The sequence below is a fragment of the Strix uralensis genome, chromosome 20 (genome assembly GCF_047716275.1).
Source record: "Strix uralensis isolate ZFMK-TIS-50842 chromosome 20, bStrUra1, whole genome shotgun sequence".
NCBI lineage: Eukaryota > Metazoa > Chordata > Aves > Strigiformes > Strigidae > Strix > Strix uralensis.
Window position 1 is genome coordinate 5,249,635 of NC_133991.1, and position 14,073 is coordinate 5,263,707.

The 14,073-nt window shown below is 50.7% G+C and overlaps 1 protein-coding gene across 3 annotated transcripts in view; it reads left to right on the forward strand.

Moving 5' to 3' along the window:
• Nucleotides 1-1,476: 1,476 nt before the first annotated feature.
• ATP2A3 (ATPase sarcoplasmic/endoplasmic reticulum Ca2+ transporting 3) overlaps nucleotides 1,477-14,073 on the forward strand; it is a 59,707-nt gene continuing 47,110 nt past the window's right edge. For 2 of the 3 annotated variants that reach the window (XM_074889919.1, XM_074889920.1), the window contains exon 1: nucleotides 1,477-1,679. In XM_074889919.1, coding sequence (XP_074746020.1) covers nucleotides 1,562-1,679 — 118 coding nt within the window. In that variant the 5' untranslated portion in view covers nucleotides 1,477-1,561. The remainder of the gene's footprint in view (nucleotides 1,680-14,073) is intronic. The other variant, XM_074889921.1, reaches the window with a different exon arrangement.

Genomic DNA, 14,073 nt, shown 5'->3' on the forward strand with positions numbered 1-14,073 from the left:
GTATGTTTCCGCAGAAGTTGGGTTCATCACCCCCCAGCTGTCTCGCCTCTCCACCTTCAGCTGGAGAGCAGTGCCAGTTACCATCAGCCACTCGCTTCTTCCAGCAGCAGGTGCAGTGGGAAAACTGGAAGTACCTGAAAAGTCAGAAGTTGATGTTCACATGGGGACAGTTGCTGGGTGCGGGTTTTAGACGGGTCACAGGAAAACTGCTGGAGTGAGGAGCCTGGTTAGGTGCACTACGTGGAAAAGTCCTGCAGAGGAGGGGGTGGTCATTACCCTTAGTTGGGTTGCACCCATGGATTTTGGGAGCAACCCTCCTTTTCCAGATTAGAGTAACTCCTCACATTGCTGCTGCTGGTCTCTGCTGCATGGGGGATCTACTAGAAACAGTCATTTTGCTGCTAGAAACAGTCATTTAAGTAGCCCGTTGTGAACAAGTGTTGCAAAAGAAAGATGTAAAGCACTTGTTGTGCAACTGGGGTGCTGGCCCCTCCTGAGCTGAGCAGGAGGGGATGGGGGGGCCTGCATAAATAGGGCAGTGAGAGGGGCTGAGGCCAGCCGTGTTGTGCTGAATCGTTGCAAAAACACAAGTGCCTCCAGAACGAGCCTGTTCGCTGGAATACAGATGCTCTGCCTTCTGCTGCGGGGACGAGGAGTGCTGAGCAGTGTGAAGCAGGATGCCCCGGGATGTCCGGGACACGCACCGTGGGACTGCTGCTCAGGATTTACCATGTGCGAGGTGCCTTGGTTCCTTCCTGCGTCTCCCTGTGGTGACATTTTACATTTCACGTTTCAAAAGATGAAGGCGGCGCAGCCCAGCTGCCTCTCTCCAGATACGGTGCATCGACGGGGACAGTGTCGGTGGGGGTTTTAACAAGTGTCAGGCAATGATCCCTGTTCCCAGGGCTCCTGCTGCCATCAGACACTGCTCCTGCTCTGCAGAGGGACATGGCCATGACCCTGGCTGCTTCCAGCGGGGTGGGAGGTGCGGGCTTGGGTCATTCCCACCTTCCGGCTGGGAAAGGGGTGATGGGGGGGGGCCCTCTCTCCCCGCACAGCTTTGCCTGAGCAGGGGCTGCGCAACCCCTGCCCTTATCTCCTGAACGAGCACCAGCAACCTGGGGACGTTTCCCTTTCGGCGGGAGGATTCCCCTGGCCGCCAGCATCACTTCCGACAAGTTTGGAAATAATTAAAAAGAATTGGAAATAATTAAAGGAAGATCATAAAGCGGGGGGGAAAGACGCACGTTCGCAGCCTGGGCTGCTGCAAAAGCGGGGGGGGGGGTGTGTGGTGTGTGCAGGAGCCCGGGGGTACCCCCGCTACACCCCCCCCCCCCCGGTCCCCGGGGCTGCCCCGAGGGGGGCGGCGCTGGGCGGGGGCGGGCGCGGCGGCCCCGGGGGAGGCGGGGGAACGGCGGGCGGGGCGGTGCCGCCGGGAGGAGGCGGGCCCGGCGGCGGGCGGAGAGGTGCCGAGGCAGCGCCGTGCGAGCGGCGCCCCGTGTGCCCTCCGTGTCCCCCCCCCCCTCCCTTCCCCTCCCCGAGCATCCCCCCGGGCCGGGGCATGGAGGCGGCGCACAGCCTCCCGGTGCTCGACGTCCTCCGCCGCTTCGGTGTGAGCGAGAGCTGCGGGCTCAGCCCGGAGCAGGTCCGCCGCCACCGGGAGAAGTACGGCTCCAATGGTTAGTGGGGGGGGGACGGGACCGGGTCGGGGGGTGCTGCCGGTGGGGAACCCGCCGGGGTTGGGGGGGGAGGGATGGGGCAGCCCTAACGGGACACCGGCATCCCGCCGGGGGCGGCTGGGATGCTTCGTCGGGACCCTCCTCCCTCCGTGCTCGGACCGGGACCGGGAAGGGCCGGGATGCTGCCCTGGGGCCCCCCTGGAGCATCCCCCTTCGCCCCGGGGGTTGCGGAGGAGCCGTGGGGCTGTGCCGCGGGACACCTGTTGATTAGGGGAATATTTGCCGCCTTGCATTAAGGGCTAATTACGGGGGGTACGGACGGGTAATAAGCGGGGTATTAATGCCTCTGACGGAGTGTCTGAAAGTGGGTAGGGACACGGGTGTGTCGGCAGGAAAGAGAGGGGGAAGTTCCCCCATTGCCTGTGGGTGAAAGAGGGAAGCCCCAAAATCGAGGCAAGGGGTGTTGCGGTGGGGGGACCCCGTTCCTGGCTCGCCACAGCCCTGGCTGGGCCGCGGGTGCTGCCGAGGGAGAGGAGGGGGTGGCAGGGGGAGATGAGGTGATGGGACGTGCTGCGCTGGGCCGGGGAACCCTCACTGAGCAGCTCGGCATCTTCTTGGGTTTGATAAGGGGAATTTTTAAACTCCTGTTTTATAAGTGCTCGGTGTGCACGGGAGGGACTGGCTGGGGTGCCTGGCCCTACCCGGGTAAATAGTGATTTTGATTGTTTGGGCTGTAACGGGACGTAGGTCATTAACTCTGCATACGGAAACAGGAGGGTTTTAGGGTGAGTTTGCTCCAGGGCTTTGGAGTAGCGAGTCCTTTCTCAAAGTTGTGCGAAGAGATAAGTGTGTAAACTCTCTCCTGGCTTGGAGCTTGTTGCATCCTCATAGATGAGGCTAAGGGAAGGCCCCGTAGATGCTGGCAGGGTTGCAGTCGGCATCTTTATTCCTTGGGAGGGCTGCGTCAGGTGGGATCAGAGGGCTGTGCCTCCTCCAGACAAGCCCTGCCAGCTGCAGCCCTGCGTGCTGGGCTGTGGGGGGGTCTCCCATCCTGCTGGCCCTCCCCGTACCGGGCAGCTTCTCTTCTGTTTTCTGAGTCAGCGTGCTTAGGGCTGGATGTGGGAGCTCGCACCATGGAGCACTCCGCACGGGGTGTAAGCAGTGGAGCATCACGCCTGCCCTTGTCCCACCTGATTTTGGAGGAGAGCAGCTGGGGACCTGTCTGGTTAGCTGGGAGGGGAGCGATCCCTCAACTTTGGGGCCTGAATGCAAAATACATCCTTAGCAAACAGGTGTTCGGTCTGATTTCAAGGTGTAATTGCTCCCAACATTTCTGTGCTGTCCCTCGGCCCCATGGGGGGATGACAGGCGGTCTGTGCCATGCAGCAGCATGTCATCTACGAGCGTCGCTGTCGCGGGGCTCACGGTGGCTTCATCCTCCTGTTTGCCCAAGTGAATCATCATCGCTGAGTCAGGCATGTGCTGTTCGCTGGTACCAAGCTCTCTGCCTTACAAAAGGTGGCTCGAATGTATGAAATAGGTGCAAAGCAAAGGGTTAGTGGTGGCAGTTAGTTTGTCTTTTGATTTTTTTTTTCTTCTTCCTTCCTCCTCTGTCAAGCGATGACTCTGTGCTCGCCTCTGTACAGTTTTGTTTCCCATACAGTCCAGCGTTGGGTTCCTTGCGGGCTGTTGATTTGCAAGAGCTTCTGACTTTGGGATGTCTCGTGGCTTTTGCCTTTAACGCAGAGCCCTGTATCTCCTGTACAACACAACTTGCAGTGATGTTCGTGGACACTGAGAGCAGTAACGTGGGCAGTGCAGCCATCGGTGAAAATGTGGTTGAAGACTGTTAAGAATTCTGTATTTTTGTGATTTTTGTGCAGTATTTATATTGTGGCATGAATGACATATGGACAGGTTAGCACAGCTTAAAATCATGCAATATGGGACCCTATGTGGTGTGTTTGGTTTAAAACCTCGATGTTAAGCAAATAACCTTTTTTTCAGCGTGGTGAGAACTTGCAGGTTGTGTTGTGGCAGCAGGAGCCAACCTCCCCGACTGCACTGGGGTACCCTTGGGTGCCCCGTTTGGGAGAGCTGCTTCAGGTGAGGCTGCTGTGGGGACCAGCGTGGGATGGTGACCTGGGCTTGCACTGGAGCACCGGTCTTGAAGGTGACTTGTATTGAATTGCGTTTTAATTTAGGAGTAGGTTAAGCTCCAGCAGCGGAAGTGTGGGACAGTTTGGTGACTTGCTTGAGCTCGTGCAGAAGGGGGAAGAAAATTCAAATCTTGTGTGGCTTGAAGCGCAGAGCAGACCTTCAGCTCCAGCTAGTTTCATTTTTGCACCCTCCTGTCTCACGTTCATTCATTTCCTTCTAAACCTGAAATCAAACTGCCAGTGTGGTCGTGAATCACAATCTAAAACACATCATCTTTCTTAAAAACTGCCTCCCGACACACTTTATAGAATGGCTGTCTGCTTTTTTTTATTGTGTTGATGCATTTCAAAAATACGAGCTGCAGCGAGCTGCAACATTAAGTGAGAAGCAGTGGCCATTGGTGTGTTTTATATTAAAAATATATATATTTTTTGGAGGGAGTATTCTTTTGAAGCCTAAAATTGCTTTTTCAGTTCCAGTGCTCACATTTACATTTGCAGGAGGAAACAGAGAGCAATACTGATTATTTAATATCTCCAGTTAGTGGCTTGGCAGCCAAGCAGTGAGGTATAGATTACTGGACTGGAAGAAGATATTTCTCTGTTAGGAAGAGCTCTTGTTCCCGTTTCAGATCTGTCATTGGTGCTGTCAGCATGGCCATTTCATTTGCCAAGGAAACTGGAGAAGCTGCAGAACGTTTGGGTCTCACCATGGCAATTCACAAAAGGCTTCTGAATCTCCGAAGTCAATTTTTAACTAATTAACACTTTGGATGCTCCACGTGTGCTGGGCAGGTACTCCCCTACACCCCATCCCCTCTGCCAGCACTGAGCTCCACAAGTTGTTTTTATACCACAACACTTTAAAAAAAACCCCAAACAAAAACAAAACCCCAAAACCTTAAAAAAAACCCCCAACCCCCCCGCAAAAGTAAAAAATGCACATCTCTTATTTTATAATGGTCAGAGCAGGAGGATGCAGGGGTGCAAATGTTTTTGTTTCTAAATGTAAACCCAGGGGCACAATTTACCCTGACATGATTTCAGTTTTGCCAAGGAATGACAGATGTAAATGGGAGTTGCCCTGCGGACAGTCAAGTGATTTTCTGTTTAAATATAGCTGTGATTTCTCTCTTTTAAATGGATTTCCATGTGTAAATGAGCGTACATTTCAGGCAGGATATCACCAGTGTTAATGCATATGCATAATTTTATTTGCTTCATCGGTAACCTAAATGGACTGTGAATGTCAGTGGAGTCAAGTGCTCGGCTGCTTGCAGCATAGGGGTGTTTATCTCTTCTTGCATTTCATCTCTTCTGACTCGGGAGCAGAAGCCCTGCTGCTGTCTGCTGTTGGAAATGCCACTGGGCAGGATCGGGCCCTGCCCGTCAGCCCTCCTTGGGGTCTCGCCTATCCCCTCCTTTACCCTCGCTGCTCCCAGGGCTGACCCCCAACGTGGTACCTGATGCTCTTCAAAACCTCCCGCTCCTCTCTGCAAGGTGCAATAGTAACCATATTTATGTGATGGCTGGTTTAAGTGTTATTTGAGTTAGTTTCAGCACTGGGCGAACTCAAAGCTCGTGACTAAACTGGCTTTTCTTTTATAAGGCGTCTCTCTACGTCTCCATAAGCTTCAGTTCAGGATCTCAGAGCCTTTGTGTGTGTTTTCGCATGTGTGTGCCCGAGCCTGCCTGGGCGGGAGGAGGAGACATCCCCAAGCCCAAATCCAGCCTGTGATGTGTTGCCGCTCTCCTGAAACCCACAGAGGCTCATTCATGAGGAGCTTTCTGCTCTTTGTTGGGAGCACACATCCGAGCCCCTGCTTTGCCAGAAGCAGCAGCAAACCCCACGGCTATATTATTCATTTTCAGCCTGTACCCAGGGCTGTGCGTGCATGTGTCCATACCTCCATGGGCACACGCGTGTGCACGCACGCGCCCCTGTGCGTACTCTACTTGCGGTGCGTTACTTCACGTCGGATTAGCTGCCGGCGGTTGCTAACCAGCCAAGGTTACACTCCAACTCTCTCCTGACAATAAAAAAAAAAAAAAAAAAGAAATTTCTATTTCATGCTGAAATATTTGAGATGCCGCTAAGGAGAGGAAAAGCAGCATTTTCTGACTCATCTAACTCTGCTCTCTGTTCCTCTGCGCATCGCCCACCTTTTCCACCCCCGAAACACACGCTTAACAGTCTGATTCATAAACATGTTACGGGGTTTTTTTTTCTCCTCCTCCAAATCCCTTCCCATGGGAGAAATGCTGAGGCATTAAAACCTTGTGAGCACCTTCAAATTTGGGGAGAGACTACACAAAATTTTCCTAATTGGACAAAAGGAAACAGGATTTTCATCCCTGTGCTGTCCTCTGAGGTTACCCGCTTTCATACCTATGATATTCACATATTGCAAAATATATTCACAAAAAATTGTGAATAAAGAGCAACGTTCAGAAAAACTGATGTCTGATTTTAAAATGCTGAAAGAACTGGGGAGGGAAAATTTCCAGGGTGAAGAGATGCAGGGGCTGTGCTGGTGGGGAAGGGATTTTGCATGTAGGTCTCATGTGTACCCCTGGGGTTTGCCTCCCCTGTTGCACAAGTGTTATTTCATTAATATTGTTATTTCATTGCTGGCTTTAAAGCTGGGGGTGGTGGAACTAATGCTACAAAATGCTAATTTAGGAGGGGTTGGATGCATTGTGGATGCTGGCTTGGGATGCACTGTTTCTAGAAAGGGGCTGGAGCGGGTCCTCCAAACCCACCGTTAGCAGCAAACTTCCCCCTTCCCCCAGGCTAATCCTCTTCCCCAGTATTTCAGGTGCCTATTTTGGCCTCTCTCCTGGAGCCAAGCATTTTGGCCCACCTGGTGCAGTCCTCACCATCCCCCGTGCAGCCACATGGCTGCTCACTCTTGGTCCTTTTTAGCAACTTTGGTATTTCTGTGTATTTTAAGACTTCTCTAATTGCCAGATCCAATTTTAAGCTATTGAGTTGCATTTCTATGGTCATCTCCCTCCAGGGTAAATCTCTGAAAAATACTATTGATATTTATGTTGTAAGTTTTTTTTTCTTTTTAAAGCTTCCCCTCCAAACCATTTTTCTTGAGTAAAAAGCATCACCCGACGCCTGGTGTTGCTTTTGCTTTCTTCCTGCCAAGGAGAATTTTAATTTTTGAGAAGCGTCCAAGTCGCTGCCTTTTCACTCTGCATTTGATCTCCTCCTGCAGAAGGGATGGTGTGAAAGCAGGAGGCTCCTTGGCTGGTGCTGAATCACCCCTGTCCTGCGGGTTGGGGCTGTCCTGGTACAGCCACAGCCCAGGCAATGCTTCTTGCACAGGTTCCCCCAGGACATGCCTGTTGGGTGCCCAGAACTGTAGATGCTGGCATGGAGCAGGGCAGAGCACGCCCAACTTTGGGCAACTTAAAGCAGATGGTGGTTATTTTCTGGTGATGATAGCTGCCCTATGGAGCACTTGAGAGCTGGGGTGAGCACAGCTGACCCGCGCCCTCCCGATGCACAAAGCCTCCCCCAAGAGTGGTGTTCCCGTTGCCCTCCAGTGATTTGCCATGGGGATCCGAACTGGTTATTGAAAGGTGTCAGAAACCTCGCGGGGCTGCACGCAACCCTGAGATGCTTTCATTTTCATGGTCCTGAAAAATGAGGTTGGTTGATGCTTTTTCATATGTTCAAACCTCTGGAGGAGCCAGCTTTGATTTTTCTCCTATGTGCAGCATTTACAGAATCGGTTGGGATGCTGATGCCCCTCCAAAATGTTGTTTTAAGGGTTATTGTTTGTAAGCCATGAGCCAAATGTTGAGAGGCACCCTGTGCCTCTCACCCAGCTGGTCTAGCCTCGCTCCTGGGGAAGGGACTCCTCCCTGCGTGGCACCACTGCGTCTGGATCAGCCGCAAAATCCTTCCCTTGGTCCATCGAGCTCACCTGGTGGGTCAGTGGATGCCCCATTCCCATTAATGTTTTCAGGGTTGTTAAAAGGCCTATTAAGAAGTTATGAGGAACACCTAAGCTGTACTTCATGGGGAATTAGGGTAGTAAAAGCAGAATGGTAAACCTCTTCCGGCAGGTAAGGCTGGGTGTCTGGGTGCTGACATCGCACAAAGATGCTCTAAAACTCCTATTTAATTTTTTTCCCCGGGAAAAGCCCATTGGGGCACTTGGGCAGCCCTGGCACGTGGGGCCGCGCTCCCTGCCCGGGGCTCTCTGCTAATCCCACCCAGCAGTGGTGCGAGGAGGAGGCCGGTGTGTCCTGGGCTGCTCGGTGACCGGCTGGCCGTGCAGCCCGGAGGGGACGTGCTTGGGAGCGGGACGGGACCCGGAGCTGAGCTGCTGGGCTGATGTTTTCCGGGAGCACTGCTGGCGCTCGCAGTCTCAATTACAAGGTGGAAATATTAAGGCAGGTTGTGATTATCAGAAGGATGGGGTTTTCTGCTTGTTTTTTTTTTTTTTTTTAATATTTTCTTTCTTTTTTCATTTTTTCCTCCTTTTTTTCCCCTTCCCTTCCCCTGGTTCTCACATAGCACTCATGGATGACCTCCCATTGCATATCAGGTGGGGTCAAGGCAATGAAAGCAGCCCCTCCAAGTCACTCGGTACACCTCGGGCAGGAGAAACAGCTGATGCTGGGGAGACTGGGAGGACTGGGAAAGCAGGGAGGGATGGAGGAGAGGGGCCCATGGCTGGGTGGACAGGCAGCAGCAGGACCGAGCTGGCTGGGGCTCAGTCCAACCCAGTGCAATATTTATACCCAGCAAAACCCAGAAAGCACCAACCCCCCATCTCACCTCCATTTATTATTGTGCATCTGATGTTTATTTTTTTTGCTGGTATTGTGACTCATATTTTTTTATATCTCAGTGTTGGTAGTATTGGAGGTAGAAAGTATATCTAACCTATATTAAAAAAAAAAAATTACTGACTGCTTGATCGAGCTGCTGTCTGTACCAGTTACCTCACTGGAAAACAGGTAGCGGAGATCTGGGCTAGAAGTTCAGAAATGTTGAAGAACCGGAGCCAAAAAGCAATAGAGAAAATTGTGGTTACTTGAGTATTTCCATGACGTGAGCATGTGCCAGAGGCTCCTCTGTGGGTGGTTAACCCCTCACATGCAGGGCTGCAGGCAGCTGCCTGCTCCTCCAGCATCCGTGCGGGTGATGAGCAATGCTGGGACAGGAGACTCATTATTCTTGCGAGGATTAACACAATTAACGTAATGGGTCTTTTCCAAGGTGCCTGATTGCCGAGTAGAGCCATTCGCCTTGTGAAAGGAGGAGTAGATTTGCGTCCAAAGCGTTGCTCTTTTGCAGAGAAGTTGAATTAATCCTTGCTAGCAATTAACCTCGTGTCTATAACTAGTATTTGTTGGTCTTTTGTGGGAACCTCCCAGTTTTTGAGGTTTGGCTGCTCATTATCACTCTGTAAAAGCCTTTTCTCTTTCTCACCCGCAGAGGTGGTAAGTCCAAGGTCAGGCTGTGGTTTGGTAGCAGCCCTGTCTGCCTCCTGGGACGGGGTCCCTGCCCGTACACTGCCCAGTCCAACACGTCCCCAGGCATCAGGCTTCTTCAGGGCATGCAGTGGCATCTCTTTGTGACCCGCAATGGCTGAAATGTGAAATTTTGTACCTCTTTTTGAAGTCTAGACCTATAGTAACCCTAAATGTAGGTGTTTCCACTCTGATCATCAAAATACTTCTAAAATTTAAATGTTCAGCAGCCTGCTGGATATGCTGATGCAGGTCCTGGCTTTGTCACCTGTGCTCCCACATAAACCTGTTTGAGATTGTTTGTATGTTTCTCATTTGAGATTATATGCATGTATATGTCACATTTGAGATTATATATATATGTATCCCATTTGAGATTTTATATATATATATATATAAAATTTATTTTTTCCCTCATAGTAACATTTTCAAGATGCTGTGGGACACCTTTGAATAAAAGACCCCTTTATGGAGGGGAAACAAAACACAGTCAATAAAAAGATGTTTTTTCCCTATTGAGAGCCGACAGATCCATGCTGAAGGGTGAAGGCACTCGAGGATAAGTGACACCATGCTGGTGGCCCAGCCCAGCCGCGCGGCAGGGTCACCGTCAGCATCGGAGGTGCAATGTTTTGGGGAGGAAATCCGCTTCTTGCTCTTGCGTGTCCCCTGTGCCCCTGGGTTCCTGTCCGTGGTATTTTTGCTTTGGGTGTTTCCTGCTATTTAGCCGCTATGTGTATTTTAAACCAGCGTGCGGGGGGAGATGGGGAAGGGATGTGAGTTAGTTCAGAGCGAAAGGCAGGGTTGTGTTGGGTGTCCTTGTCTGGGTGGGTGCAGGAGCACTGAGGGACACGGTGCTGGGGCAGCCCTGGCTCTGATGGGTTTTACTCCATCCTGGTGAAACCATCTCCAGCTCATCTGGGTGGTCCCCAAAGCCACTGGCTGTGGCCATGCTGCTCCCAGGAGCTGGGTGAGAGTGCTGGGACCAGTCCCCATGGCTGGTCCATGTCCTTCTTTGGGGGATGAATGGCCAAAATGCCTTTTACTTCCCTCAACTTATTGGGGAAAATCCCTTGAGTCCTTGCAGAGCTGCCCTCTGGGCAAAGGGCTGTGTTTTGTATGTTATATATTTGCTTTATTATAGGGGTGGGTTTTTTTTGTTGTTTTTTCTTCTTCTGGTTTGGAAACAGTTTTTCTTGCCTTTGTTGCTAATAAAAATCAGTTGTTATTTTTTGGGAGGGGTGCGTGGGCGGGGGAGATTCTCTCTTCTGCTTCCCTCACTGAAGGGAGGAAAAGCACAGAGTTCCTCGAGGAGGAGCTCAATTAACTGAACGGTGACTCTGGCCCCTCCGGCAGCCAGTGGTGGCTGAATCCCAAGGGATTTGCCCTGTGAAACGTCGGCTCAGCTGGATTCTGTCGAGCAGGCAGCACCCGTCCCCAGGAGATGGGCAGCCGGGGTTGGGATAACCCTCCCTTTACCTGCCTGTTTGCACTTTTCTTTTTCCATTTTGCAACCTCCAAGTCAACAGAAGGTCTAAAATAAGGAAAATGTGGGGAGCGAGTGGAAAACTAAAGATAAAAAAGGCTGGCTGAGCGGTGCGGGATGGGAGAGGGGAAGCGATGGAGCTGCGTCCCTGACCCTCCTGCTCCCGCCACTGCAGAGCATTCCCCTCGGGGCACTGCAGCCTTTGGGGTTTTGAAGGTTTTCTGGGCTTTTGCATGCTTTGGAGGTCAGGGACCTTCTGTTGCCTGCAGATGAATGGAAATCCCATCAGAGGAGTAGTAGTGTTTTGATCTGCTCCCCTTCAGAGGGGAGTCCTGTGGTGACCCGGGAAGAGATGGGGCTGCTCTGCAGTGCCGGCTCAGGCCTGTTCTGGGGTTCCTCTTTCATCTATAAAAGGCTAATTCAAATTATTCTTCCCTTTTTCAACCCTTTTTGACATAAATATATATAGGTATCTGTGTATATATATTAAAAAAAATTTTGTACCCTTATATACAAATGTATATCGGTATCATGTATATACACATATATATAAAAAATAGTTCATTCTTATATGCAAATATACATCGGTATCATATGTATATATACACATATATATAGAAAAAATTCATCCTTATAGACATGCACACAGATATTATACATAGTTGGAAGGAGATTATGGAAAAAGCTTAGATGGGACTCATGTTTCCAGGGATCCCTTGAGCATCTTGCTTCAGGAAAGGAGCTGCTTCAACTACAAAGATGTGTGATCCCCAGAGAGTTCACCCATGAAAAGTTTTAGTTGTCCAACTCGCCCCTTTTTCCCATCCAGAAGAACACATCTTTTCTATCCTACAGAAATTTTTTTCTTCTGATATAATCTAAACTAAGGGCAGTGTAGACTTCATTTTCCATGAAAACCCATCCAAGAGGATTGCTGAAAATAGACCGTGGTCTGAGAACAGATACCAGAAAAAGCAAGTGTGTCTGTGTGTGGGGAGACAGGTCAGCTGGGGAAAGGAGCTCTGAAAAAAAAAAAAAAATTAATAATAAAAATCTCAGTTTGAGTTGAGTTGAAAAGCAGCTCATTAGTGCCCATGTGGGTTGGGGTCAGAGGATGTACCACCCTGCGGATACACTGCCCGTGTTTTATCAGCCTGATTTTATTTACCAGGAGATGGGTTGAGATGCCATATTCAAACTTTGAAATTTCACAAAGGTTTACAGTGGCAGAGGCATTTCCTCCAGAAAACAAACAATGGGGAAAAAAAAAAAACAAACCACCAAAACATCCTCCAGACCTCTGTGCTTTTAGGATGGAGTCAGCTCGCTTTGGCCCTGACCTTGGGGCAGGGTCTCTTTCCAAGGCAGCATGCAAAGTTTGGGTTTTTCTGACCCATAAATACACAGCCCAGCTCGTATGCTGTGGCTCAGCTGCATGTGGCAGCAGGATCTATTAAAACATATCTATTAAAACAAACATGTCTATTAAAACATCAACTTTTGGAGGGGTGAGAGTGAGCGGGTTCCTCATCTTGGCAGGGAAGGGGAGAGAATGCTGTTTAGATTTTAAGGCAATATCTTATAGTTCTTTTTCTTCTTTTTTAATTGATGTTACTGGTTTACTTTGCTTTTGAGGGGTTTCATCTTGCAAACCCCCATGGGTCAGCTCTTACAGCTGTCCCAGGACTTGGGTCCACACCAGTTGCAATTCGGTCCAAAACCTGCCACATGCAAGATGTCAAGGAAAAAAGGTGGCAAAGCAAATTGTTTGCTGTGCCGTGAGTGCTGTGCTGCAGAGTGATCCCGCGTTTGAGGGAAAGAGAGGAAGTTTTATGTTGTTTTGTGCTGGCAGGTTAACGTGGGAGGTGGGCTGGGATGTCAAAGTGCTTCCCCTCCTGTCACGGGCAGGTTTGGGGCATGAGGATTTGGTGTCGCACGCTGAGGCAGGCACTGGACAGCCGGGAAAAGTCTGGGGAGGGAAGGTAACAGCAGGGGAGAAGGTAACCCTCTCTCTGCCTGCCTTCTCCTGGGGCGGTGAGTACCGGGTGTTTTAATGCTGAGTGAGAGCCCCCAGACCAGCTGGTCCCCGATCCCCGCGGCGGTGGCAGACCTGTCCTCTGAGCAGGGATGCTGCCAGCGGGATGTGCCTGAGCTGCTCAGCCACTGCTGGATGCAGCAACCAGGAGCCACCCACGCTTTCCACGGCACTTGGCTGGTGGAATACTTCAGTTACATTTATTATTATCATTTGTTATTTATTTTTATTATTTATTTTTTATTGTTTTATTTTGCATGCCATGCAAGTGTGATATCCTCAGTGGTTGCTTACAGCCTCATTGAAGGTGCTTAGCACTCAACAGATCCTCGGGGAGGCAGTTTTGGGGGATGCTATTCCCGCCACTGAGCTGCAGCAGCCCTTTGCTGTGTGCTGAGCAGCATCTCTCCTCCAGGAGCAAATGCATCCTACTTTGAAAATGCATCCTAGTCTCATTTTCTTACCTGCCTTTTCAGCCCAAATATCCTTTGTTTCCTATTTTTTTAAAAAAAAAAAACCCAAACACAGTCCCACCTTGCTCTTCCCCAAGTCTCTCAGAATTCAGCTGAGAGGTGCAGCCCAATTTTCAGTGCTGAAATTCCTCCCCTGGGGTGTTTGGAGCCTCCTGGGCCCATGCACGTTTTTCCAGTGCTGGGCAAGGACGGGCGGCCAAGCTGACCTGGCAGCGTGGGGCATCGCCGGGGCTCCCGGCACCGCCGCCTCCACAGCTCCCTGTGTTTGGTTTCCTAAACAATTCCCCGGCGCTGCCAGGAAAATGTTATTAAATTTTCTGTGACTGGGTGTTGGACTCGCTGTGAGTGGCCTATTTGTGGTGGTGTGTGGCGGGCTGTCGTGCCTGGAGGGGTTACAAATTCACAGTAGCATTTTTCCCTGTCCTGGCTGGTGCTTTTCTGCCACCGTGCTGGGTTGGAGGGGTTTTGGCTCAGGGTGGCATCTGGGCATCTCACTGGTCATGCGGGGAGCAGCCAAGAGTTGAGTGGCCAAAGGCAGGAGGCTGCAGCGGAGCCCAAAAGGGTGAAAAAACATTACTAGGCAAAAATCCCCGATTTTCTTAACACTTACTGCTCGGGTATCAGTGAGAAATTAGCTGAAAAGATTGCTTTAGGGCAATAAAGGAGGAAATAAAATTATATCTGTAGGGTGCAAGAAGAGGGTATACTGAAATTGCAGCATGCCCTTGGTTGGGGTTGTGGC